The sequence below is a fragment of the Hipposideros armiger genome, unplaced genomic scaffold, assembly GCF_001890085.2.
Source record: "Hipposideros armiger isolate ML-2016 unplaced genomic scaffold, ASM189008v1 scaffold_295, whole genome shotgun sequence".
Lineage (NCBI taxonomy): Eukaryota > Metazoa > Chordata > Mammalia > Chiroptera > Hipposideridae > Hipposideros > Hipposideros armiger.
Genome location: NW_017731645.1, coordinates 257403 through 284990, shown reverse-complemented (window position 1 = coordinate 284990; position 27588 = coordinate 257403). Strand labels below are relative to the sequence as shown.

The 27588-nt window shown below is 55.9% G+C and overlaps 1 protein-coding gene across 1 annotated transcript; it reads right to left on the bottom strand.

The window, feature by feature from the left end:
- Nucleotides 1–22626: 22626 nt before the first annotated feature.
- On the bottom strand, nucleotides 22627–27579 carry EN2 (engrailed homeobox 2). Its single transcript, XM_019659084.1, has 2 exons — nucleotides 26580–27579; nucleotides 22627–23384 (listed from the first exon to the last, which is right to left on the bottom strand). The coding sequence occupies exons 1-2, from the start codon at nucleotides 27187–27189 to the stop codon at nucleotides 23068–23070; spliced, it is 927 nt and encodes a 308-aa protein (XP_019514629.1). The 5' UTR covers nucleotides 27190–27579; the 3' UTR covers nucleotides 22627–23067.
- Between the last annotated feature and the right edge of the window lie 9 nt (nucleotides 27580–27588).

The window sequence follows — 27588 nt, the reverse complement described above, 5'->3', positions numbered from 1 at the left end:
TGATTCACTCTCCCCCGTTCTCCTCAGAAGGCCACATGCAAGATCACATGGGTGAATCGGGGCCCACAGGGGCCACGCTGTGGGAACCCTCAGTCTCTGAACACTTGGGAAGAGCCGTTCAGACCACAGCAAGCCTGGGCCCTGGACGGGTGGGTGACCGGTGCGACCTCAGTCTGTCCCTGACCTGGCATCCTGCAAAGGAGGAGGGCAATTCGACCTCGGTAGCCTGCGTTTCTTTCTTTAAAACTCGACAAAATGAAAATCACCCCAAAGTACCAATTTTCTTATAAGAATAAATACATGTGTTTAGAAAGTATAGATTTTAACCATATGTTAGGTCAGTGAGACCATTTCCATTTTGCTGTTATTGTGAACAACACAGGGACGGATTTGGGCGGCTGCGTCTCCAGGAAGCTGCCGTGCAAACGACGAGCATGTGAGAAGCCGGCACCGGGTCCGCGGTGCGAGCCAGCCGATGGCGAGAGGGGGAGCAGCTGCCAATGTACTCTTGGTCTCTCATTGTTCTAGGAGTGTCTTAGGCAGCCCTAAATCCATGGTACCAACGACACTCTGAATCCAGGCCGACGCCAGTCATCCCAGGGCGATATGGCACCTCCGTAAGTGAGGGCCCAGGACAGTCCTGCCCCATTGGGAACGTGTCCTGTCTTCAGTCCAGAGAACCTGGACAAAGCCAAACCCCGCCCAGCACCCAGAGCCGCCCTCACCCCCCAGTCGTCCCCAGCAGGGAGGCACTGAGCCCTGATGTGAGCTCTGCATTGCTTTAGTGCTAGCTGGCGACGCACATGGCCCTTGACAAACCCCTCCACGGCCCCGTTTCACGTCACCCTCACAACAAGCTTGGGCAGAAACGCACATTTCCACCTATGGGTGAAGAAGCCAGAGTCTGGAGAAACCTGGGTGACCAGGGTCAGAAGCCCAGGTGTCCTGGCTGCAGGCTCAGCGGGCTTCCTGGTGGAGGTGCCCCTCCAATGGACTGAAGGGCGGCCCCTGAGAGGGATGGTTTGGACAGGATGGTCCTCGCGGCCCCTTGGGCTCTGACGTCAGGAGAACCAGGCGGCAGGCGCTGGGCCCCAGTGCCTCCCCCAGAAGTGTCCTTCTCAAAGAGCAGGTCTCTGGGGGCAGTGTCACTGCTGCTCGTTAAAGCAGGTCAGACATGGGCTTGTCCACAGGTGACAGCTCTCTTAAAGCTCATGACAGGAAAATGTGCGTCACCCAGAGGCAGGACACAGCCCCAACATGTGCTGTGAGGGTGTGCGGGGCTGAGCACAGGGAAGGGACGGGGCAGCACAGCCACTTGCTGTCCTCCTGGGGCAGGTGAAGCATTCGGGTCCCTGAGGCCGGACACTGCCCATGTCTGCCCGGAAAGCCAGGCGCGGAACCACTCTGGAGGGACTGGTTGCTCTGAACACAGCGGTTCATTGATTGTCCGCCATCGTGATAAGAACTCTGCTCTTTGAACTTGCCTTCCCTCCCTTCTCTGCCCTCGAGAGCAGCTTGTCCTTGAGCAAACGCCCAGTGTCCTCTGAGGCGGAGCTTCCTAACCTTTTCTTAACATCTGTCCCGGAGCCTGTTGGCAGACTCTGGAAGCCATGGCCACGCCCTTCTTAGATGAATACATTTAAATACATAAAACGAAAGACACAAGATTACAGGGAAACCAATTAGATTAAAATAGTTATAAAATATATTCCAATCGCAATGTGTGTTCTTTACTAACGGAACAGCAGCATCTAGCAGCAGGTCTCATCAGTGTGGACAAGTGATGAGCAGAAACGATACTCTGATCTCTGCAAAAAACACACTGTAGCGCGATGTGGAAATAACTGTGGTTTAAATTGGCGACATTGTCACAGGCAGGCAATGCTGAACCCTCCTGTGCATTCGTTATGTCTGTTTCACAAGGAGAAGTTCTGATAAATTTTAGCTAGAGGTAGATTAGCGAGAGCAAGGACGAATTCTCCCACCCAAGTTCAGAGAATCCAGATTAAGAACTCCTGAACTAAATGAAGTGAATGGCAATCTGTCATCCCATTTAGAGGAGAAACGGAGGCCCAGAGATGCTGCGTGGGGCTCGGGAACGCGCTGAGTCGGAGCCCCACACAGACCGGCGGTCGAACGCGTTGACCAGTCCGTGCTGCCTACCTCCTCCCCCTCATTTTTGGATATAAAATGACACAAACAGAGAGATTTCACCCCGAAACTCTCCCCAAAAGATCAGCTGACACCGTTTACTACTCGGGGAAGTAGACTATAGGCAAAAATGACGAGATGGTCTAAAAAGCATTTTAGAAAACAGGGAAAGAGGTGCTGATAATGTGAGACCCACACCTGAACTACGTAAACAGGGTTGCTCAGTCCGGGGGGATTAGAAGATTCATTGTATCAGAGAAAAATCTCAAAACTCCAATCCATAGTGTTCTCTTTGAGAAGGCTGTACAATTAGTAACGAAGACTGCTTGAAGGAATCCTCCAAAGCAACGTTCAGATTTAAAAGAAATAAATATTTACAAAGACACTAACTGTGAGCACTTGTCCTATTTTGGTGGCAAAGGGGGACATGGCGCCCACTGGGGCCTTGGGTCCTGTGTTGCCAGATTTCCTTACAAAATAAAATGCTCTGGGTGAAGTAGGCTCCTGCAAATACAGACTAATTTTATACATCTCCAGAAATATACACCACAAAGAATAGAAGAGTACATGATTATTTATTCATTTAACTAATGATCTAGACAACAAGGTGGGTACCTGGACTCTCTCACCCTTTTCATAAATCTAAGGTCCATCTTCTCCTATTTCCCTTCCTGTCATTTGTGCATCATATGACGTCCAGGGTTACCACATGACACACGCAGGTCACGGCTGCTTCACTAAGACGCTGAGGCTGTCCCAGTGACCTGTCACTGCAGGAAGCCAACACTCACCCCCACCCCCACCCCGGTCCAGGGCCATCCTCCCCTCCCAGTTCCCCCTGGTACCCACATGTCTGCTGCATGGCCACCCCGCTCTGGCCCACCCCAAACCTACTACCTGCTTGGGCTCACCCGCCCCACCTTAAATCTACCAGCCCAGCCACCAGTCCCCGCTTGGGCTCACCCAGCTCATGGACCAAGATGGCACCTCACGTCCCTCCAGCTGCCACCGTCCTCCCTGCAGGCTGTCCCAAGCCAGCCAAGTCCTCTTGCAGCCCGAGTTCTGCCCCTTCCTGTGTCTGTCCCCCTGTGTTAACCCTTCCCACTATCTCAACATTAGTCTTGCCCCTCCTGTTTTCAAGCGTGACTGGGTATTTATTAATAACACACAGACTGAATATCCTGAAAAATGATCACCATGATAAGCCCAGTTAACATCCATCACCTGCCATAGCTACCAAATTGTTTTCTTGTAATGAGAACTTTTAAGATCTACTCTCTTAGCAACTTTCAAATATGCCATATGGTCTGAGTCACAGTGGTCACATCTGGTCGCAATATATACCAATTTCGAATCCTTATGTTGTACCTCTGAAACGGATACAAATGTTGTATGTCAGTGAGGCCTCAACACAATAGCTAAGTAAATACTAAACGAATGAAAAGCAGGCCAGTGGCACCAGGCAAAGCGCTTGTGGCAGAGGGACCGGAGGCCTGGCTGTGACCTTGGGCAGTTACCGCACCCTGGGCTTCAGTCCCTGCCCTCCCCTGGAAAAGAAAGGGGCTGGACTGGGTGACAGCGAAGCTTCAGATGTTGTCCCACGATTCTATGGGACGCCAGTCGCCACCCTCCTTCGTGACGTGTTTGGGTAGATGTTTGCTGTTGTTATTGTTCCCCAGTCCCCAGCTTCTCTCTGGTCCCACAGCCCAGGCCTGGCCTCAGTGACACTTCCGTTCCCGCGCCAGCCCTCCCGTCCTCCAGCCCCCTCAGCGATGCCTCACAGCCTTCCCCTCCCTCGCTCTTGCTTTCGCATCGGCACCCCTACCCCCCCCCTCCCCCTCTCTTACCCTATCGTTTCATCTGGTCGCTGAGCCTCTCTTTGCTCTTCTGGCCTTTGTGGGGTTGTCTTCACTTCCCCCCCTCCACCTTTTGTTTCTGTGGGGTTCTCTAAACTGTTTGTGCATTTTTTAAAAATTTCCGTCTTCCACGTTAGCCCATTCTCTCTGTACCCAGTCCTGCGGCCGTGTTTCCTGTGACTGGCCCCGGATGCCTGGAGCTAACCATGGCAACCGGCTGGCGAAGGCTGCTGCGGCCAACCTCCCCACCGGACCAGCGCACTGCCAGCCTCAGCGTCCCCTTTTGCATGGAGAGAGGGCCAGAAGGAGGGGTCCAGGACTCCCAGGGGAGAAAGGGAGCCTTGAGTTCAGGTGTGCAGGCAGCTCCCCTCAAGTGTTACGAGGCCAGCGGGCCTACCAGGCAGCGGAGGGGAGTTTGGTGGGGACACAGGTCTTTGCTCATTGGCGACATGTGTTGCTAAAAGTCAGCAGGTAGTTGTAAGTATATGAAAATCACACTTTCAAGATGGAAAAGAAGCCTCGTCCTGAGGCGGTCCCAGGGCTAAGGAAGAATCCCCATCTTGGCCAAGGAGCCCCGTCCTCCATGGCTTTTATTCTGGGAAAAGCTCAGCCCCTGCGGTTCCGGCCTCCCCTGGACCAGATTCAGAGCCTCATTGTCCCCACAGGGCCCTGCAGGCAGGGGCAGGACCGTCCCAGCCCCAGCCCCAGATTAGAAATGGAAAAGCCTGTCTCCGGTGAGAGCCGACGCCCCTGGCTTCCTGAGATGGTCCTTCTTTTCTCTTTGGGCCTCAGCTCTGCCCACTTTTAAAGCCGCCCGCACACAGAAGGCGCAGCCAAGCGTGCAGCCTGGTGGCCCCTCGGGCTCCTGGGCTCTGGGAGTGGCCACCATTCACCCGTTGCCTGTGGGGGCTTCTGAACCGTGAAGTCCTGGTCAGCGGGGCTCAGGACAATCCCTGGGAGCGAGGGGCTCCCCGGCTGTGTCCTCACAGCTGCCCCTGGGCTGTGACCGGAAGAGCCTGAGAACACCCAAGGACACAGCCGGAAAACACAGCCCTGGGCTCATAGCAGTGCCGCCCCTGGCCCCGGTCTCCTGGCCTGTGTGCCATGGAAGGAATGGGAGGGTGCTGGGGCCTCTGTCCCCACCTGAGAAGGACAGTCATGCCCAGTGGGGACAGAGCAAGGCCCCGACACCTGATGCGGCCGGGCCCTCTCCTCATAGAGGCCCCGCCGCCAATGGTCACCTCTGACCAGAGCGCCCTACACAGCCCGCTACGCTCCCTCCTGTCACTCGCTAACTCGGGATCTCCTTCTCATCTTCCCAGCTTTATTTCCTGTGCGTTTTCTCTCGGTACCTGGCTCTCGGACGTCTGTGGTTCCTCCCTGGGCCTTGCTGGCCCGGCTGGTACTCGTGTATCCACATCCACGTGCACAAATCCTCACCCTGCACCGTGTCTGTGATCCCACGGTAGACGACCCCTTCTCTGCTGTCGGGCACTCGCCCAGAGCCAGGCAGATGGACAAACAGACAGAGAGCATTGGCCTGGGCTGGGGTCCGAGCACCCCGCCAGGAACCCGTGCACGTGGTCACCTTCCCAGAGGACCTGCTTTTCTCCCATCCCCCGCCCAGGGCTTTGCTCGTCAGGAAGGACCCTGCTCAGCCCTGAAATCACAGCTTTACACTCTGAGCCTCAGCTTCTCCTCCTGTAAAGTGGGTGGGAAAGGGTGTCGACCACACAGCCCTGCGGCGAGGGGCTCAGGAGGGGACCTTAAAGTGCGTGTGCGCACGGCAGCTTTAGTTCTACGGTGACCACAGGATTTGTCCTCCAAATATATGCGGATCTAATGTGTTTGATAAACACAAAGTCATTTAAAAGCCCCAGGGAACTGAGAGTTGTCTTTTGTCTCTATGTTTTCTCAGAAAGTACTAAAACTGTAATTTCCATCAGGTTACAGATCTCAAAATTTTTGGACGTTAAAAAGAGATCTTTTTACCTGAAAAGTCTGGGAATTGTTGAACAGACGAGAAGAATAAGTGGGGCTGGAGAGGACGAGACAGGCTGTGTGGACACAGCCAGGTTCTGACCCCTGACCCTCGGTCTCAGGCAGTAGGGCCTGGGCCTGGCCCTTGGAGTAGATCATTCAAAGCAGACAAGGCAAAGAGCGTCCAGGTGTCTGGTCTGCAGATGCAGCCAGCTGTCCAACGACTTAACGAGAAAAGCACCACAGATGGGAGACCAAGGCACAGATAGGCTGAGAGGTGGCCCCAGGCTCACACGCTGGGCAGCGGCAGACTGGAGACTCAAACCCGGAGTCCTGCTCTTGGCCTCCCTGCTGTGCCGCCTCCTGAGGGGCACTTAGTGGAGGGACAGTGTGGCAATGTGTGAAGGGACGGCCACCTGACTAGTAAAAACCTCCCACCCCTTCTCCTGTGGCCTTTGTCCGGCTGTCAAGTCACAGACAATTGTGCACGAAGTCCTCTCTGATGCGCAAACACATCCCCTGGGACTTCACACGACAGTCAAGAAATTCATTTTGTCTGGGTCTCCCAACACCATTTGCTAAGTGGCGATAATTCCTGGTCCTCCCTGTGCCCCAGGGACACCACGAGCAGGGTCCGAGTTTTCTCAGCAGGATCTCCGATACATGCGTACAGTAAGGCCTCAACTTACAAATGAGTTCCGTTCCGGGAGAACGTTCGTAAGTCGGAGTCGTTCGTAAGTCCGACAAAGTGAGTCTTACACACCTTTGATGCTCCCTAGCAGGCCCCTCCGCATCACCACTGCTTTTCCTCTTGCTTCCGGACATCCTGGGCTCCGATTGAGCATGCACGACTGTTCACTATCGCACTGGACAGTGAGCACACAGCAGCACAACTGTGACAATGTCTGGCAGACACGTGAGCTACTTCCGCGATTCGTTTGCATCTACGAATGTTCGTAATGCGAGGTTTGTTCATATCTGTGAAAGTTCGCAACTCCAACGTTCGTAAGTCGGGGACTTACTGTACCCCTCCCACAGCCCTGGAGCCCCAGGAGCAAGTGTCTTTGGGTCCAAGGACCTGGTGTGCTACCTCTAACCCTAGGAGGATTCTCCCCAGGAAGGCGCTCCCCCGTGGCCCCTGCTGAGGGCTCCATCTGACCTCACGGGGCAAGTGCAGGGATGCAGGGGACCCGGTGGGGTGGGTCAGAGCTCTGGGGTGGGTCAGAGCTCTGGAGGGGCTCCTGAGCTTTCTGAGGGGTCATGACCTTAAGAAAGACAACAAGGAGATCCAAGATGGCAGAGCAGATAAACACGGTGCCTGCTTCCTTCTGCAAACACATCAAAATTACAACCAAATTACAGAACAGTCAACCTGGAGAACCATCTGCAGTCCAGCCCAACAGAAGTCCTACGATAACTTAAAGCAGCCGCGTGGAGGCCGCTTGGAGGGCGGAGACGCAGAGCGGGCCCTACACCGTGGGTGGCGGCTGAGAACCGGCAGGGCAGCTCGGCCACGGAGGTTCCCCCAGGGAGCGAGGCTCCCAGCCCCACGCCGGCCTCCCCAGCCCGGAGCACTGGGGCCCGGACGAGGAGCCCCCACAACGCCTGGCTGTGAAAAGCAGTGGGGATCCCGCCAGTTCAGAGGGGCCGGAAAGAGGCGGGAAACCCGGGCGTCCTCGTCACCGGCCCGCGCGCAGGCTCGCTCGCTGCTCACCTGGGGCTCCCGCGGAGGGACCGTGACTCGGGGGGCGTCAGAGGCATATGTGGAGCAGACAGGCGTGTGGCCTCGGGGAGGGGGAGGCCTGGAGGACAGTCGCCGGTTTCCCCGTGAGGAGGCCTCCTCCTCTGCAGCCGGCTGGCGGGCGCCATCTTTCCTGTGCTGAGCCCGCCCCGCGGCTTCCGGCCAAGTCTGAATCTGATTGGTCAGCTGAGCTCCAGGGCTCCGCCCCGCTGACTCACTGGGACCCGCCCCTCCAAACTCATGCACCGCTGGAGCCACTTCTGCGATAAGCAGCCAGCCCCACCTGCATTGCGTTCTTTCTGGGAAAACTATCAGAGCCCACAGGCCCCAGGTGGGCAGCAGCTGGCCTCGGGGTGCTCTGAGACGGTCGCTGAGCAGCTCCAGGCTCAGCACTGGCACCAACCCAGAGTCTACATTAACCTGGTGACCACAACCCTTCCCACTCCGGTGACTCCCTGAGATGCTGCCTCACCCAACTTGGGTACCACACAAGGCTTTATCAGGGGCTGAACCTTAAGGGAGCTGGCAGGTGGCAGCAGGCCTCAGGGTGTCCTAGCTTTTAGTGCAGCTACCCCAGACCCAGTATTGGTGGCAGATGTCCTCACTTCACAGCGTAGCCTCTCACATGCACCTGCAACTATCACAAGCAACAAATAATTGCAGATCACTTTGTAGCTCTTACCAGGTAGCTCCTGGCCAGTCACAGGGAGTGGGTGACCTGGGCCTGCACTGGAGCCCCTCCCAAGAGTCCTCAGAGCCTTAGAGGTTGGCTTCAGACCACAACAGAGCACCACTCAATTAGCCCCACAAGTGGCACAAAGGGCAGTCCCAACAGACACCAGAGCCCCCCTGGGGCAAATCCCACTCACTAGGGTAAGCCCCCCACAACGCAGCCTATAAGCTGTGGACATGGCTAAACCCCACAGCCAGTCAGCCTGAGCGTCAATCCCACTCACTGACATGCCAATAGCAATCAAGGCTCCACTATAACAGGAGGGCACACACAACCTACAAGGGACACTCCTGGAGCCCTGAGAGCAGGTGACCAGGGAGACTGTGCCATTGGGTCCCACAGGGCACCTACTACATAAGGCCACCCGGCCAAGACCGGGAGACATAGCAGATCTACTTAATACATAGAAACAAACAGAGAGGCAGCCAAAATGAGGAAAGAAAGAAATACATCCCAAATGAAAAAACAAGAGAAAACACCAGAAAAAGAGCTAAACAAAATGGAGGCAAGCAACTACTAGAGACAGAATTCAAAGCAATGGTTATAAGGATGCTCAAGGAACTTAGTGAGAACTTCAACAAAAAGATAGCAAGCATAAAAAAGGACATAGAAACCATAAAAATGATAAGGGGCACAGGAAGAAGTGTCGTTTGTTCAGGCACAGACCTTTGCGGAGTGTCTCCAAGCTGCAGACGCTATGCTCGCCCCTGGGTCAGCGTGGGCTTCAGCTCCTGCTGGGACTCGAAGCCCAGTGAGCTGCCAGGAGAGGGTCACCTGCATTGCATTATAGAATCGGTCACTTACACTGGCTGAGACTGACATGGGGGACAAAAGAAGGACATTCTCTTATACAGGGCCCCCCTGAATCTCTGCATTTATTTCATTTCTGTGATGCCCAGACTCGAAGAGCAGGCCCCCTTTCCCTTCTTGGTTCTCTTGGTATGGAGTCCAGTGGTAACTGGGCCCCCACCGATGTGCCCCTGTCTCCCCCGCTGTCCCCTCTGTGCTGGTTTCTGGGCTCACCAGGGCCTCATGCTTGCTTTCCCATCATTGATCTTCCCCTGCCCAACGAGGGTTCTGGGCCTAATGCCTTCATTCCAGGGCGGGAGGCCTATCGTGGGGTTTGGGACATGGAGGCGGGGCCACGAGGAAGCAATGGGGCCAGGAAGGTAGAATCGTCTGCACGTCACACCACGCACACGTGGCATCCATTCTCCATTCCTTTAGGATCAGACTTGATGAGGTAACAGAGGCGACTCCTGCCTTTTACAGTTTCCACATATTACATGAAACAGTGTTGCAAATCCATGTCAAAACACAGGAACAAAATGACCACTTACAGCAACAGAGCTTGTTCTGTGGTGCCCAGGCAGAGCAGATCTGCTTGGGGGAGCTCACTGTCCCTTGTCGCTAGTTCCTTGGGGCCCCATTTTTATCCCAGGAAGAGCAAAGCCCCTTTGCCATCTGGACTCCAGGTCACCACCTGCCTTTGGACACAGGTGTCATAAAAAGTGCCTGACTTGTGAGATGGATCTGATCAGGGGCCCCATCCTTGGGGAGTGACTGCACTTGTCTTGGCTTTAGGAAGCCAGCAGGTATGTAAATGTCCCCTGCCACCAGCTGTCCTTTTCAAGCAGCAAACGCCCCTCACACCTGGGCCTAGCACCCCCCCCCCATGGAAGCCCCTCCCCGCCTCACTCTTACAGCCCACCACGAACGTGTGTTCAAATGAGAGGAAGTCTCCCCTTTAAGCAGTCACAGTGTGCAGGCATCAGTACGAAGCTGGTGGCACCTTCATGCAATTAAAAGAATGCACCCCTTCGTCGAGGTGGGTGCAGCCCTATGCCAGGACACAGAGCTTAGCACACAGAATACAGGGATACTCAGAATACATTTTGTTGGGGGACAGTGTGTTTTTGGTTATTTTTTTCCAGGACTCATCAGCTCCAAGTCAAGTAGTTGTTTCGATCTAGTTGTGGAGGGCGTATCTCAGTGGCTCATGTGGGGATCAAACCGGCAACCTTGGTGTTATGAGCCTGCGCCCTAACCACCTGAGCTAACCGGCCGCCCCCAGGCTGGGTTTTAACTCAACCACCAGTGGGCTGCCCTTGTGCAGTGAATAACCTGCTCAACTGTACGTGGCAGCCTGTTTCTCTCCCACTTTCTGTCTCTGTACTAGCAAATAACAGGAAACTCCAAATGTAGGTCCACGGATGCTCTTTGAAAAACAAGAAGAAGAAGAAAAAAGAAAACACCCTCTCTGCTTTCAGTATTCAGTAGTGTGTAAATACTTTCTATTTCGGGGTGGAGGGGTGATAGATGTCCATAAGTTTCACCCAAAATCATCACGGAAGAGGGTTGAGTGTAGGAATCATTTTGAACGCGTTAGGCTACATATTTACCCTACTGGGGAGATGACAAAAGTGCTGCTATGTCAGCATATCCACATTGCGTTGCTTTGGAGCCAGGCCCCGGCTAACCGAAGCGCGTGTGGCATCGCTCACAGGCTTTGAACACAGTGCAGATACGCGTTCATACCAGGGAGACACTGCATGCTCTTCAACTCCTGGTTACTTTCCATTCTCAGCTCTCCAGGAAAATGTCCAGATGGGCCCCCTTGCCCCTTTCTAATCACACAACAGGTAGTCAGAGCGATGGAACCGTGTCCTTTGTCATACGGGTCTGGTTGGACGTGACGTTGGAACCTCCGTCTTCCTCCTCATCCTGGGTCTAGGCACCCGGGGAGAAGAGGGACATAGACATGAAAGGCAATGGCAGCAAGACCGTCTCTCCTCCCTCGGGACGGGGCTGGCCTGAGGCAGGAGGGACAGGCCATGGTCACTGCGGTGTGCTGTCAGACTTCTGGGTAGGTCACTGTATGTCCAGGGTGAGCTGGCCAGTGCTGCTCTGGCAGATTCACTGCGTGCCTTGTCATCTGGTCGGCCTAACACTACACGTCCACCATGAGTTGGGGAGCTCTGCTCCACACGGTCATTCAGAGATCCAGGTGGACATGGGCTTCACTGCCTGTGACATCACCATCTAAGCTGAGACGGCCAGAGCTGTGGAGGCAGGAAGATTCTCGCAGCTCCGTGAGCCTTGGGCCTGAGGGTGTAAGTGGGTCACTTTTCATCAAGACCATTGGTCAGTGCTAATCCGGTGCCTCTACCACGCCTCTGCCTGCCCAGCGACCATCCTGCCTAAGCCAGAGCCGACGTCACCACAGGGTGCGGCTTGGTGCATGACCACATGTGCAGTTGGTTTCTGTGCCTGAGCATTACAGTCTCACCAAGGGGACTCTTGCTTGCATTTAGAGAACCTCAGTGCCAGTCGTGATTGGGCCACTCACACGGGGAGTCAGTAAGCCAGCAGCAGTGACAGCAATGACGACAGCTCCTAGTCACACCGTGTGCTTGGCACCTACTGGGCACTGTGAACCGAGAGCAGTGCTTCTCTGTGCCAGGCTGGGTACGTGCAGAATTTCAATCCCTCTCTGAGGCAGGTAGGATTGTCCCTATTTGGGGGACAGCAGGACATAGAGCAGACCGGGGCCTTCCTTGCCCAAGGTCACAGTCAGGTCTGGCCGATGGCAAGGCCCATGCTTCTCTCTCTAACCGTGCTTCTAGGGGCCCTGGGGAGAGCAGAGGAGGGGCTGAGAGTTACCTAAAACTGGGAAACCCAGAGGGCAGCACACAAGAGTTTATAACTCAGCATTTTTACGATTAAAAAGTCATAGGTAAGTAAGGCAAAGGGATGTGGGAGGCTTCAGTACTGGTCACCGCCAACGCCTTGTGAAGCCCCCCTCTGCCAGGCACGATGCTGAATGCCTTGTATGTGCCAGCTCCTGGGAGTCTCCCCACAATAGCATCTGTCGTTTGTCCTCAGGCTTCAGGGGAGGAAAGCGAGGCCCAGACGGGGAAAGGGACCACGGGACACAGCAACAGTGTGCTCTGCGTCTGTGTAGCCCACGCAGGCGACGAAACGGGTTCACATGAGTTGTCCTACGTGTCTCACTGGGTGACACAGATGCGGGCTAGCTGGGCCCCAACCAAAGTCAGGGTCATGTCGCTGGTGCCACAGACCAGAGGAAGCCGAAGAATGAGTGCTTCCACGACCCGCTGCACACTGACCCACCCGCCAGCTCGGCCCTTGTCAGTTGCCTCCCCGCTAAAATGGAGGCAATGACAGAACCCACTGTGTAGGGTTTATTATAGAGAATGGTTTAAGATAATCCACATTATATACTAAGTCTGGCTGCGTCCCCCCAAATTCATAGGCATTCACGAACCTGTGAATGTGACTTACTTAGAAATAAGTCTTTGCAAATGGAATCAAGGGATGAGGCCACACTGAGTGAGGGTGGGTCCCTGATCTGGTATAATTGGTGTCCTTAGAAAAAGGGACGTGGGGGTATAGACACACACAGAGGAAGAGGGCCACGTGAGGACAGAGGCAGAGATGGGGGTGGTGCTCTTACAGGCCACGGAACGCCGAGGACCGATGGCCAGACGCTGGAAGGGACGTGGGACCGGCTCTCTCTTGGAGTCCCAGAAGGAGCCAACCCTGCTGGTGCCTCGATTTCTGGCTGCCGGAACTGAGACAACAAATTTCAGTCGTTTGGAGTCCCCCACCCCCCACCCCCGTTTGTGGTACTTTGTCGTGGCAGCCCTAGGAAACTGACCCGTTGGCACACAGTAGGAACTCAATAAATGTTACATGTGGTCATTATTTAAGACAGAAAAGGCATAATAGACCAAATGGCTGGGAACCCTGACTGCTGGAACGAGAAACAAAGGAGGGGCAGGGGTGTCTTTGAGGTAACCAGCCGCTAAAGGACACATCTTAAAGGGATGGCGAGAGAAGAGAACAGGGTTCCGGGAGAATTCATTCGTCTGCCAGGGCCTGGCTGCTGGTCACCAAGCTTCATTCAGCCTCACTCCCCTGGAATTTTGAAACCTACCACTTACCAATTGTGGGTGTACAGTAATTACAGTGCACATGAATTGCTTCACAACTTGAAGGAGACAAGGCTTTATGGCAGAAATGGACATTCCTAAGTCCTGGAAACCAGGGGCGGTGGGTGTCTGGGGGGGGGGCCAGGCCTTCCAAGCCCTCTGCCCCTCCCCCGTCGCCTCCCCTGGGGGACCGTGGGTCAGCTGGGACCCAGAAGGGCACAGGCTCATCTTTGCAATGCAAGGATGTGAGGCACGCTTAGTGGGAGTCAGGTTTTATGCCCGAGGCAGAGGGAATTCTAACACACACTAGAGCAGAAAGACAGAAATTGTCTTTTAGATGGCTGCCATCCGCAATATTTAGCAGGCAGGTTCTGCAGGGCAGTTTAACCTTCTGTAACCTTACCGTTCTGTCTGCTGCGCTCACGCTCTCTCTCTCCCACACTCAGATGTACAGATGGATCTGCGATTAGATATAATATTTTACCATAAGGGTCTCGGGCGAGGGGGAGCGCTACAGACTGACATTCTTTCAATTCTGTCCGGACCTGGCGTCTTGCATAGGCACACATGCACAACTTACGTATTCACGTGTAACAGGAATTGAAACTTAAGAGGGGTGAGAACCTGGGAGCCTCCTGCTAACCGGGGCAAGACAGCATGTACGCTTGGAGCTCGGCAAATAATTAATAGTAATGAAAATTGACACAGTAAAACTTGAAGGGAGAGAGGGCTGAGAGCAAGGAATTGGTTTGGTTGTCAAACCTGGGGCCTAAAGGGAAACAGATTGCTTTGGAGAATCTTTTAATTAATTTCAGAGTTTTCCTGTTTCTTCTCCACCAAATGAGCTGAGTTTCTTTCTCAGCCATCAGGACGCTTGCTCTGTAGAAAGAAGGTGGGATTGGGGGGGGGCGGGGGCAGTGACATGAATGGCGCTGGGATCATCCCTCCGGAATTCCCCGCCCCACCCCCAGCATAGGCAGCTCAAGGTGGGGGTGCCACAGCCCAGAGAGGGGTTCGTTTTGCCAATTTACTGTTATTACCTGTGAATGAGCCAGGAGGTCGGACTCATTCATAGCTAAAATAAAAAATGGATCTCTACAGTCTGACCAAGTTCAGCCACTGAGCAGCAGCATTAACTTGTATTCTAACAAGATTAAAATATATTTGTCCTGGGGATTAGCATACTTAAGTCCCCTTTTGCCTTTTTCGCAGTGGCAGGGCACTTTGATCTGCGTTGCGTGGCGAGAGCGCGGCTTGGGCCCGGCTGCCCGACTGCCAAGTGTGAAATCGGTCTGATGTCATCCCCATTCTCCATCTTTTACATCTTTCACCAGTTTAATTATATTTCCGCCACAAAGCTCTGGCGTCTCATTGCATATTCAAGTTTGACTAGGAAGCATTTAAAAAAAAAAAAGGTTGAAATACCCCTGTCGGGGGAAGGGAGGGCCCCCACCCCCACTCCTACCCCCACCCTGCCCCCGCAAATCTTGGAGCAAAGGCAGGGAGCCCCAACCAACCCTTGGTTTGCCCCTACTGGATGTGCGTACCTGTTTGTGGGTCCAGCGGGCCGGCTCTGTGCGGTGCCCAGCTCCCTTATCTGGCGCCCGGCACAAAGGCCATGGTCACGCCTGTGTGCTGGGTTTGCCGCTGTTTGGCTTAGGACTCCAGTGGGTTTGTGTCACATTCATCCTCTGACGTGCTGGTTCTGTTTCCTTAGGGCCTGGAAATCCACAGGGCCCGTTTATGTCCCTACATAAATGCCACCTGTCTCAGTCACCAATAGCCCACTTTGAGGCAACGTGCGACCGGCCAAAATAAATTCTACGGCCCACTCAGTACCCAAAGGGAATGTGTTTGGCTGACCTTTGATCACCTCAAAAGACAGACAATTTAACTCGCCATCCGGACTTGATATGCTGGCCCTCCAGCCCTTCACAGATTGCCCCGGAAGTGTTCAGAAAGGCCAGCCTGCCAACAGAATAGGCCTTGAGTTGGTTCCAGGGTGGCACCTCCTGCTGTACCTCGCCTCTAAGGCCACCAGAGCCTCCTTCTCTGGTGACCTAGGGGGTGGGGGACAGCAGGACGGAGGACAAGGAGCAGACTCAGGTCCTGCAGGCTGCCCTGCACAGGCACCCTCCCAGGGCACTGGTGTTGGGGAGAGGAAATGAACCTCCTGCAGTGGTGGCTGGGGTTTTGACCTTCACGCCAGGCCCTGGCCCCAGGCTCCATTCACACCCCACTCGAGTGTCTCGAGACCCCCGGCTTTCTCTGGGGGCTCTTGGGACCGTTGGGTGTTACTTCCACATACAAGGAATGCAGATCGCTATCTTTAGCATTTAAGAGCGGGTCAGCGCTGGGAAATTTGCTCCTCCGCTCCTCCGACAGACCCCTTTGTCTGAGATTTTCCAGGATTTTCCACTTTCTGGGGGAAGGGAGCCCCTGCCCCCACAGGTAGAGAGACAATCGGTGGGCTGAGTTGATTGCCACTTTTGCCATTTGGGGAAAACGCAGAGCCAGCCCTGTGAGGTCTTTTAAAAGGTCCACATTTCGGACCCTTTTTATTTTGAATCATCTTCACTCCTGTTAAAATGGGGGGGGGGCGGTTAACAACACACTGCTTCTTAAATTGAATGAGAGAATTATAAAATTATCTCCACATAATTAATTCAGGATTATGTTTCATTCTAGTTAGCATGTAATCAAAGCCTGTTATGCTTTTAGCTATAGGAACAGCAATTAATTGAAAAGGGTTACTTACACCCTTCGCTATTTAGACAGAATAAGCTGGCCACACTGCTAGAAGCCACTTGCTCTTGGACGACGCATGCCCCGGCTGGGACACACGTGCCCGGTGGCTCCAGGCCTCACTGTCCAGTTGGGCGTCCCTTCCTCTGCTTTGAGTCAAACCTGTCTCGTGGCCACAGGACTTGGTGCTGTTTGCAGTAATCACGGATTGGGACAGACAGTGGGGCGGTGTGTCAACGTATTGGGCTTCTGTAGAAACCCAAGACACAGAGCCTTGCTTATTTCGAGGTCAGGGAAGGGTGGGGTGAATCCTGATATGACGATACATGCATATGTTTGAGCCCTGAGATAACAAAGCATGCTTAGCCATGGTTCAAAAAAGGAAAGGGGGACAGGGATTGTTTCTGGAAAGTGCTAGAGCCCTGAATTTTCACTGGAAAGTGTGGTCGTCCATTCTCCCTCAGCCCCTGCCACGGCTCCACTTTGTATAACCACGTGGGTATTTTCTCTGTTTATTCATGGTTTTCTCTCTCTTTTTTTTTTCCTTTCCCTAAACAGCTCTACACAGGGAACGGTGGGTGGGAGAAGCAAGGAAGGTGTGGGTGCTCTACCAGAAATAGGACTGGGCTGTGTTTCCTCCCACGTGCGGAGCCCCCAGGAAGCCTGTGAGGTAGATGTGCCTTCTGTCTGTGAGATGAGTGACTGGCTGCGGGGGTGTGAGTTACACACTGGCAGCTGAGCTGCGATGTGAACGCCTGGTGACAGAACTCTGTAATTTTCAGGGCGCCCCATGTCTTTCAGTGCTAAGCGATGTTATCTAAGTCGTTGCATGAAAAAAAAAAATGTGAGACCTGAGCTGTCCTGGAGCCAAGGTGTCGAGCGAGAACCTTTGGGCATCTGAAAGCCCTCTCAGCCCCAAAGCGTTCTTTGCAGGCTGCAGGTCTCTTCCCAAACAAATGCAAGTTTGGAAGCCAGCCTAGTCCTCTTCCAGTCCAGGGACTGAGATCTCCCCAATTTCCATCCAGATGTATCAGCATGGGAAGAAATCACCCGAGACAGCAGACAGACCCTGAGTCATGGTGAAAATGGATTACTGGGGCGCCCTACCTGCAGTAACAGGAGTAATAATACTAGCCTTGGCGAGAGTCAAATTGTGGGAAAGGATAGGCGATTCTGCCATGTCCCGACTGCCTGAATCTAAACAAATGCCCGTTTGCAGGATTCACATTCTGCTGATCGGAGTGGGAGAATAAAACGATCAAAAAACCTCGGGACAAAGTTTTGGCCCAAAGGGAAAACGCAGACTCAACGTGCAATGGCCACGAAATGACGCCAGCGGGCGGGCAGGGACCAGGGTCCTGGCGAATTTGGAGGGAAGCGGCCAGGCTGCTGCTGGGAGGGGCGACAGACACAGAAACAGGGCAGCCGCTCCTCGGGGCGCCTTGGCAGCTGGAGCCTGTGATTACCCATCCAAAGAGGAGAAAAAAGGAAGGGAAGAAAGGGAAGTTGGCGGAGGGGGTCGGGGCCGCGGAAAGGAGGAGGGCAAGCCCGGGCGGCGGAGCCTGACAGTCCCCGTGCAGACAAAGGGCTTGGCGGGAGCAGAGAGCCCGGAACGCGCCGGCTGAAAGGCGTCAGGCTGCCCTTCCGCGCGCGGGCAGAGCGCTCGCACCGCGCGGCCAAGTTTCTCGGCTCGACAGATGGGGACGAGCGGCAGCCGCGCGATGCTTCCAGACGCTCGGGGCACGCTCCTCGGCCCCACGGAGGACCTCCGCGTGTCAGGGTCCCTCCCCTCCGCGCTCCCCAGCCGACCCCTCGGAGCTGCGCAGCCCACTGGGCCCTGGTTCCCTCCATCCTCCCGGGTCTCCGGGAGGCTGGGGCAGGGGCCCCGGCGGGGGCCCTCTGGGACGCCTTCCAGGCTGAGAGGGAGGCAGCCCTCGCCACTCTTTGTTCCTGCTCTGCGCACGCAAAGCGCAGGGCTCAGCCCAGGAAGGGGGACGGGACAGCCAGTGGGACTGGTCCCTGGCTCTGGAGCCAAGGTTCCCCCATCTCAGAAAACCCGCCCCGGTGTCCTCTAGGGGCACGGAGGTCCTCTGGGTCTGGGGTCACCCTACCTGTGCCCAGATTTGTTGCCCAGGCCTTTGCACGGCCTGGCTGGGTCGGCGAAGGTCAGCAGGCCTGCGTCACACCTGTTCTCCAAGACTCTGGCGTGGGTCGGCACCCCTCCCATCTTGGGGATCCCCAAATTCCTCTGTGAGGGCTAGGCCTGAACTGCAGAGGTGGCCCCCACCGAGGTGGCTGAGCACGAGGCCAGCAGTAACAATAATAATAATAAGGCCGTCATCGCCAGCCTCACCAGCCCGAGCCCTGCGCGGCGGAGCACGCTTGATTAAATCTCGTAATTAGGAGCCAATTTAATGAATATTATTACATTTCAGGCGATTTCAAGAATGGCCTTTTATTTTCTGTGGGTGGGAAGCATAAATAGAGTGGAGTATTAGAGATTAATAATATCATGAATGGTCTGCACGGGGCTCGCACGGCGCCCGGCACCACGGGCGACCCGGCCCGAAGCACCAGGGTCCGGGGGCTCCGCGCGCTGTCCCGCCTGCGGAGGCCCCTCTCCACGCTACCGGTTCCCCCAACCCCCACGCACCTGCCTCCTCTGCTTCGAGGCCTGAAGAAGGCCTCGCCCTCCGCCCAAATGGGACTGATCCCAGAAATGGGGTCCCCTCCCCCAGACCCGGTGCGGGAGCTGCCAGCCTGTGTGCAGGGGGTGACACGGGTGCGGGTGGGGTGGGACAGATAAGTTTCCCCAGAGGCCTTCGGCAGCGTGGCCCTGGGTCGCCAGTCGCTGTTAACTTCCCAGCGCGCGCCGCTCTGCCGGGCAGGCTGCAGTTTTCGGCGGAGCCGGGACACTCCCGGGGGCGCTTGGGGAGCTGCCAAGCGGGTAGAGACCGCGAAGGTAGCCTATTAAACCAGCGGGAGACAGAATGACTTTTAGCCGAGCGGGGAAGCAAGCACACGCCGCCTCCCAGACGGCGCGGGGCGGCCGCGGGTGCATTTGCATATATAGTGCCTGGGTATTTGCGCGCGCTGTGCGCCGGGCACACCTGTGCCCAGCGTTCTAGGAGCCCCATCGATTTGCCCTTTACAATCAAGGGGGAAAAAAAAAAGATGGAGCCCCCTGGGCGATCAGACTGGCGTCCCTCCTTGTCTTCTTAAAGCACGTGGCAGGTCCACACTGGGCGACCATGGCGCCAGAGTTGATCCCCGGATTCTGACTCCAGCCTGAGTGTGGGACGCTACTCACCCGACCCGTTCTGGCAGCCGGAGGAGAGAGGTCCTCTGAGCACCTGCCGGGTCTCTCCAGCCTGCATCCTGCAGGAGCACCAGCTCCAGGCAGGCCCGGGGAGGGCGGCCTGTCCGACCCGGCTCCCAACCCGAGCTAGTAGTCTCTGCCCGGCTACGGAGGTTGGTGGACTCGTCTCAGTCCCGGCTGCAGGGACACATCCAGGCCTGGGGGTGAGGGCCGTTCAGCCTGGAGGAGCAAGGACTTCCTTTATAAAGGAGCTTTTCTCTGACAAACCTTTAGGACACGGGCCTCCTGCGGGTTGGACAATCTGGCCAGGGTGGGTTGGGGGCTCCACCGACTTCCTTGCTGCAGTCTGCGTTTAGATCCGGGGCACCCAGGGCCCCAGGTGGAATGGAGCCGGCCTCTGAGTTTTAGAAAGGAGCTTGGACTCCCCGATAGGCCTGGCTCCGGTCTCCACTCTCCCCTAGTGAGAGTGCACTGGCCGGTGAAGCAGGGGCTCTCCATGAGTTGGGGGCTTGGATTGTACCCTGTTGATTAAAAAAAAAATTGTAATAAATGTAGGAGCAAAACCAGAATCTCAGAGTTTTAAGGGCCTAAAGGCTCATTCAGTCAAATCCTCTCCCAGAGACAAAAAAGAAAAATCTATGCCACTGTAGGCCTAGTGTCTGCTTGCATGCCTCTGGGGATGGGGAACTCATTACCTTACAAAACTGTACCTTGCCCCTTAATAATGTTATGATTTGCAAACAGTTTTTTTTAAAAAAAACAAAATCATTGCTTAATGTTGCTATATTGTCCTTTTATTTTTTTCAAAAAAGAGAATCCAATCGGATCATAAAAGTTGTGCTAATGGGCTTTTGTTTTGTTTTTAATCTAGGAACCTTCAGAGCTGTGCAAAAGCGGCAGTGGGAAAGACGCTGGGAGTGGCCTGCCTGATGGCGCCCCATTGGCGATGACGCTGGGGCGCTCCAGGAGGAGGAGCGGGCAGCTGGGCCTCGGGAGCCAGCGCGGGAGACCCCAGCTCTCTCCATCAACTTGTCTTTCGCAAATCTGGGGAGCAGCCTGTGTGGAACTGACGATGATCCTCTGAGTAGTATCTGAGTTTCTTTTACTGGGAGAAGAAAACTTTCTTTTCAAACCAAGCAAGTTTGGAAACAGAGCAACTGGACGTGCAGGGATGCCATGGGCCTCCTGGGAGGGGGATCCCTGGGAGCCAGGCAGCGGGTCCTGTTTCCACATCCGCCTGGAATGTTGTCCGCGTCCTTTACTTTGGGGGTCAGAACAACAACAAAACATAAAAGAGGAGAGCCTCCCTGTCAGTCACATCAGAGCTCCTCGCCCCAGGGGCCAGGCATCTCTCTGGGCAAGAGCAGCGACAGGGACAGAGACCTGTTGCAGTCTGCAGGGGTTTAAACATTTATTCAATGGAAGAGCACCACACTTTTGAACACTTCCTTCTGGTCGAGAGATGTGTACTTAACTTTGGTTGTTCTGAGATATCCAAAGTGTCTTCATTATTTTAAAAAAGTGCCTCTGGCTGCAAAGGTTGACCTGTGCACCCCGGCTTAGGCTGGGGCTAAGGCCACCAGTGCCTTCCCGGTGGGGTGGTGGTGTCAGGGCAGTGCACCCGACTCAGAAACACACTCAGAAACACTAGACATTCCACCTTGGACAGCCAATATTTTACAGTAAAGCGTTTTTTTTTATTTAATGTAACTTTCAAGAATTTAAACACACAAAAATGCAGGGGGAATGTTCACAATTTTGATAACCACAGTTGTAAATAGAAACATTCATTTCTCATAAGAGTATAAATATTTGATACTGAAACTGTAAAATGCACGTTTTGTAAACTAAAAATAAAATTAAAAACTTTAAAAGCCAAAAAAAGTTGCTTTCTGCTAAAAAGGCATATCATTTCATTGAGTTTCCTAAGCAGCAGATGGTTATTCACAGAATTTTTTTAAATTACAACTTTTGTTTTTATAGTTTCCTTTTTAAAAAGGTTTACACTCGTTATGTACAAAGTGAAACTATTATCGCAGTGAAATAAAGAGGTTTAAGGCAAAGAGAGAAGCTGGTCCTCAGTCCTGGGGGGGACAGCCATGACTGCTGCCTCGGCGCTGGGCACACCCCCTGGACTGTGCTGGCCGCAGATGGACATCTGGACAAGACTCTTTTTCCATACACTAAACACAAGACAGTGTGGAGTAATATATAGAGATAATGTGTTTGTTTATATATATGGACTTGGCGGGATATATTGAATATATTTAATTTACACTGTACCACACCTTCAAAAAATAAAATGTATATTTAAAAAAAAACAAGAAAAGACAAAAAGTGATAAGAAATGGTTATTTACACATTTTCTTCCTTCCTCTAGATGCGGGAGGATTCGGAGTGCCTTTAAAAGTCAAGGTAGTCACATGTTCCAGAGCTGTGGGCTCATATACGCCTGCCTGCCTCTGTGTGTGTGTGTGTGTGTGTGTGTGTGTGCATGCATACATAATTTGTATACACACACACTTTACCTTAAAAGAATGCTCTCCATAGCAGAAGTGGCCGTTAAAAAAAAAAAACGGAAGAGAAGAAAAAGGAAAAGGAAAGGAAGAAAATGCCAACTCTCTCAGAGCCCTCTGCCAGCCCGCCCCCGCAGGGGAGGCAGTGGACCTCAGCCATTTCTAGGACTGGACAGGGCGGGCGTCTGCAGGGGGCTGGTACAGCTGCAGGAGGTCCCCTGAGCCTGGGCCTGGAGGGACAAGGATCACCCCACCACTCGTGGGCCCCTCGGCAGGGGAGCCCCAGTGCCCGGAGGCGGGAGAGTTGGCCCTGGTGGCGGGTAGCTGGACAGGGGACAGTGACACAGACGCAGACGGAAGCACGCACGCACGGAGGCGCAGGCCCGGCCTGGCAAGGAGGAAGATGGACAGGGAGAAAAAGCAGGAGGGGAAGAGCCCAGCGGGCGAGGCCAAGGGCCATCGGGGTCCACTGCCCAGCACAGGTCCCACGGCCGAGGCCCCCGCACTCCGGGGAGGACTCCCACAGTCCGGTCTCCCGCCAGGGTCCTGACGCGGCCCTGGCCGAGGCTGGGGTGCGGCCCCTCCTGCCGGCCTCGCCAAGCCCACACAAACAAAGTGGCAGAACTCATAGACCAAGTAGGAGCTTTTTATTCGGTTCACAGTCGTGTGAAATGCAGCAATAAAAATCTTTGGACTTCAGCAAGTTGTTTTAATTTTTTTCTTCTTTTGAAATTAAAAAAAAAAGTGTCCAATGTCCCATAATGGAGCTTAGGGGATTAAAAAAGGTGACACCCTAAGCAGCCCCCTTTGCAAAAAAAAAATCATAAAATTAGCATAATCTCATAAACACACACACAAAAATCAAAAAAATATTTTATAGTCAGATATTTTGGATTTTACACCGCCTGTAAATTATATACACATAGAATATTGCAGAACCATCGCTAATACACGAGCTTTTCACTATAAATGCTGGTATCATCTTTATACACTGGCCCTTTATTCACGGTTTTAAATTATTGCATTGTTGAGCGCGCACAGGTCCCGGCGCCGGCCCGCTGGCGCGCGGGCCTACTCGCTGTCCGACTTGCCGTCCTTGGCGGCGGTGGAGTGGTTGTACAGGCCCTGGGCCATGAGGTGCACGGCCAGCGTGTTCTTGTTGCCCGTGGCCTTCTTGATCTTGGCGCGCTTGTTCTGAAACCAGATCTTGATCTGCGACTCGTTGAGGCTGAGCTCCTGCGCCAGGCTCTGGCGCCGCTGCTCGGTCAGGTACCTGTTGGTCTGGAACTCGGCCTTGAGCCTCTGCAGCTGCTCCGCCGTGAAGGCCGTCCGCGGCCGCTTGTCCTCCTTGTTGGGGTTCTTCTTCTTTGGTTTGCGGGACCTGGGGCCTGGGGGGGCATGGTGGACAGAGAGAACACCGGTTAGGAGGCCGCAGGCCTGCCTGCCGACTCAGAGCTGGGTCGCCCCGCGGGCGCGGGATGGACGCGCTGCCCAAGGCAGGGGGCTGACCTGGAAGGACAGCCGGGCTGGGACTGGGCTCCGGCTCCCACCACCTGCGCCACGCAGCCCTGGGGGACAGAGGCGATGGACCAGCTAAGTCTGGCTGAGGGAGGGCAGTGGGAGTACAGGACAGGCTTCCTGGAAAGGTCTCCTGAGGAAAGGAAAGCAAAGCCCCCTAACTTTCTGGCAGGGCTTTCCAGAGCCCTTTCTGGGGTTCCGTCCAGGAATAAGGGCAGAGTAGGTAGGTGCTGGTTGAGAAGGTGATGGGGAACAACGGGGACAGGCAGAGTAGCAGGAGCAGCCCTGGGAGCTGTAAAGGGGCTGCCACAGGACCCCCACAGGGGACACCCCAGAGGGTGCCCGGGTTGCGGGAGCCAGGCTGCAGGCGGGTCCTGAGAACAGGAGGGGCTCAGAGGTCTGCCTCCACCTGAGTCCCCTTTCTGCCTCCCCCACTGGCCCTGTGGGCCCAAGTTCATTGTGTCCTTTAAGGACTGGAGCGTGCACACACACACACACACACACACACACACACACACATCCTTTCCTGGGTGGGGAGGCAGCACTGTCACTCTGTGTCCCTTTCACACACACCCCCAAGTGTCCTCAGTTCCCCAGCATGGGAGAGGGGACCGCTCCCAGCTTGGGAGAGGGGTGCAGCTGACCTTGGGCAGAAGGTTCACTCTTCTGACCCCCACCCAGGCCTCCTCCCGCTGGGACACTTCACAGTACTTGAGGTAGGTTCCCAACAGCAGTGGAAAGGCTCCTAGGACCCGACCATCGGAAAAGGCCTGAGAGAGGGGAGCCAAACATTTTCTTTTTGTTATGTTAAGAAGCTCAGCCCTCCACACTCCCCGGTCTCTAAGGGAGGAGGCCGCAGAGGCGGCTGGGGAGGGAGTGAGACTGTGTTTGGGTCTGTTAAGTGTGTGAATCAACTTTGGGGAGCTTCTAGCCTCGAGTTCCAAGGAGCTGCCTGCGGCTGGAGGCTGGAGACGGCTAGACCAAATACAGCCAGAACCCCAGGTCTCGGCCCTGCGCTCCCAGCCCACCCTGCAGGGCTGGAGGACTGCCCTGCCACCCTGAGCGGCTGCCACATCCCATCCGAGCATGACCGGGCTGCACCCCCACCGGACCGGAGGGGGAAGAGCGCTCCAAGGCCGCGCCAAGCGAGGGGTCTGGGACCGTTCCGAGACCCAGTGGGCGCTGAGAACTTCCTCCCCGCCCACCGAGCAAGCCATGCACCACCCTCTCAGAGGAGGCAAACTCCCCAAGAGGGGTTGAGGGAGACGGAGAGGGGGCGCCCAGGGCCGCTGGGCTCCAAGTCCCGGCCTCTTCGAGTCTAAAGCACACCCACACTCCCGCCGCGCCCCCACGCGCACACTCCCAGCCATCATCACGCACATGCCAGCGACGCGGGCTCCGCGCCGCGGGCCTGGCCTTGATCGAGGTTGCGGATTCCCGGAGGTGGGCCCTGCTCCTGGGGGCGCAAAGGGGACAGGAGGTGGCTCTGTGAGGCCCCGAAGGGCCCGGATGGCCCCGCACCTGCTGAACCGACCGCAGCCTCGTGCTCCAGGAGCCGTTCTCCATCTCCATTCCCTCGCCCCCCCCCACCCCCCAGAGAAGGGTGCCTTACCCCCCAAACTCCTGTCCTCCTGGGGCTCTTGAACACACGAACCAGCCCGCAAAACACACACACCATTTTACAGAAAGAAAAATCCCCCGAAAAGCAGAATTTTTAGTTCCCTCTCTTCCTGGATTTTCTTTCAAAGCGCAAACACTTAGGAGTCTCAAACAGAACCAAACCTCGGCAAGAAAACTCTGCGTTGCTTTTTTCTTAAACGATAAGAAACATAAACGTGATCTTACAGGTTTTCTTTTCTTTCTTTCTTTTTCTTAAGACTTAAGACCAGCGACTCTGGCCAGGCCGGGCTGCCCGGCTCCTGCGGGCCACTGGGGTCTGGCGGGCTGCGACTCCAGCGCACAAAGCCGGCCCCATTGTGAGCCTATATGTTAATTAAATATTAACAAAGGAGGGAGGCGAGAACAATGGAGCAAATTTCAGCTCTAGCTGGAGAAATTTGGGTTTCATCAGAGATAGACATACACACATTTCTGCGGGAAAGCAGCCAAGGAGTGACTCAGTTGTGCCACGATCTGGGTAAACGACCCCCGCAAAACAGTTGAGAGTTCCGGGGCAGGGGGATCAGGTCTGCGCTGCCGGCTTGGGGACAAATGGAGTCCGCTCCTAATGGCCGTTCGCAGTTGCAGACCTGCTTTTAATGTGGCTGGCTGTTTCTACAAGGACTTGGGCTCAGTTTTTTAACATCTCAGACCTATGGGAAATACACGCAGCGCCTCTGCACAACCCTCCTCCGAAGCCTGCTCCGTTCCTACCAGGGAGCAGCCCCGGGGAAGCTCTGGGAGAAGGTCCCTTCGATCTGGGAGGATTGCAGCCCGCCCCCCTCCTCCAAGCTGTGTGCAAGATGGGTGATACGCTCCACGCTGTGGGATCGGCAAATAAAACCGGGCAGAGGGCAGAGGGCGCCTGTTTTCCGCCCTCCCGCTCCGGATCCCCCGACTCGCCCTGGGCAGCACAGGCCGAGGGGCCGAGAAAGAGCGGCAGCCTTGCTTTCTTCGCGGGCTGCATCTGGGATTTCTGGGTCGCGCGGGGGACCTAGGTCTGCGGGTGAGCTGGGCGTGGGTCCCGGGTCTAGACTGAGTCGAAAGGAACGAAAAAGGGGTTGAGCGGCGAGCTTCCGGGCCTGTCTTCCACCCACCCTGGTCCTACCAAATAAACTCCAGCCAGGGGTGGGGGGCTGGGGCTGCGCAGAGAGGGGAGGTCTTCCTGCTTCTGCTGTGGGAAGAAGTCCGTACCCCCGGCGACTCCATCCGTCCCCCTGGCCTCCAACCTGCAGCCCGACCGGCGTCAGCCGCACACAATGTCGCTATGTGTGCGTCTTTGTGTGAGTGTGTGTGTGTGGGGGATCCTGGTGTCGCCCTCCCGGCAAGTCCCCACGCCAGCGCCACCCTGCAGCCCCGCGGGCCTCCCCGCAGCAGGCCGGGGTGCGGGGTCCCCGCGGGCTCACCTGAAGAAGGCCGGTCCGAGTAGCGCGTGCAGTAGACCCAGGCCGGCCAGAGCATGGGCTGCGTGCCCAGGTTGGCGCCGGCCTGCGAACTGTCCGAGTCCGAGCTCAGCGACAGGTCGCCGCCGCCCAAGCCGCGGGCCTTGAGCGCCCCGTCCAGGGAACCCCCGGGGTCGCCGCCTTTCTTAGCGCCGCTGTGCAGAGAGAGCGCCTTGGAGCCGCCTTCCCCTTCGCCCGCAGAGTCGCCGCCGCCGCCGGGCAGCGGTCCGCCGGCGCTCGGCGCACCCGGCGCGCTCTGCCGGGGCTCCCGGCCCGGCCCCGGGGGCTGCTCGGCGCCGCCTCCCTCCGCGCCGCCCGCGCCGCCTTCGCCGCCGCCGCAGCACGTCCCCGCGTCCTTTCTCCGGCCGAACTCCGGCCGCAGGATGTTGTCGATGAAGAAGTTGGTGATGCGGTGCGGGTGCTGGTGGTTGCCCGGCGCCTGCAGGACCGCGGGCAGCATCAGAGCCCGCCGGCGGCCAGTGTCCGCGTCGCCCGGGCCGCCGCCGGGGCTGGAGCCCGCCTGCCGCTGCCCCTCCGCCGCCGCTTCGCTGGGCTTAGGGTCATTCTCCTCCATGCTGGTCGCAACAGATCCCGAACCGGCCCTCCGGGGACCCCCCTCCAGTCAGCCCTCGGCCCGCCCGCGGCGCACACGCAGAGCCCCGAGGCCGGCCCGCGCCCTCGCCCCGCCGAGTCTACCGAGGGCGCGCGCGGCGGCCGCGGCCAGGGCTGGGGTCCGACAAGCCGCCGGCCGCGCTCGGAGCGGGGCCGTTCCGAGCCACGAGTTGAGTCCGAAAATGCCGAGAGTCGCCCGGCGCCCCGGACGCCGCGAGAGTCAACAGAGTCCGGTCCTCGCCTGTGCCGCGCGCGCGGGCGCTACACAGTCCCAGGGGCGCGGCGGGGACCCGGGGCGCCGCCGGGCTCCGCGCTCCGCTCCGCGTGCGGCTGCCTCCGGCTCCGGCGCTGCTTTCCGCCG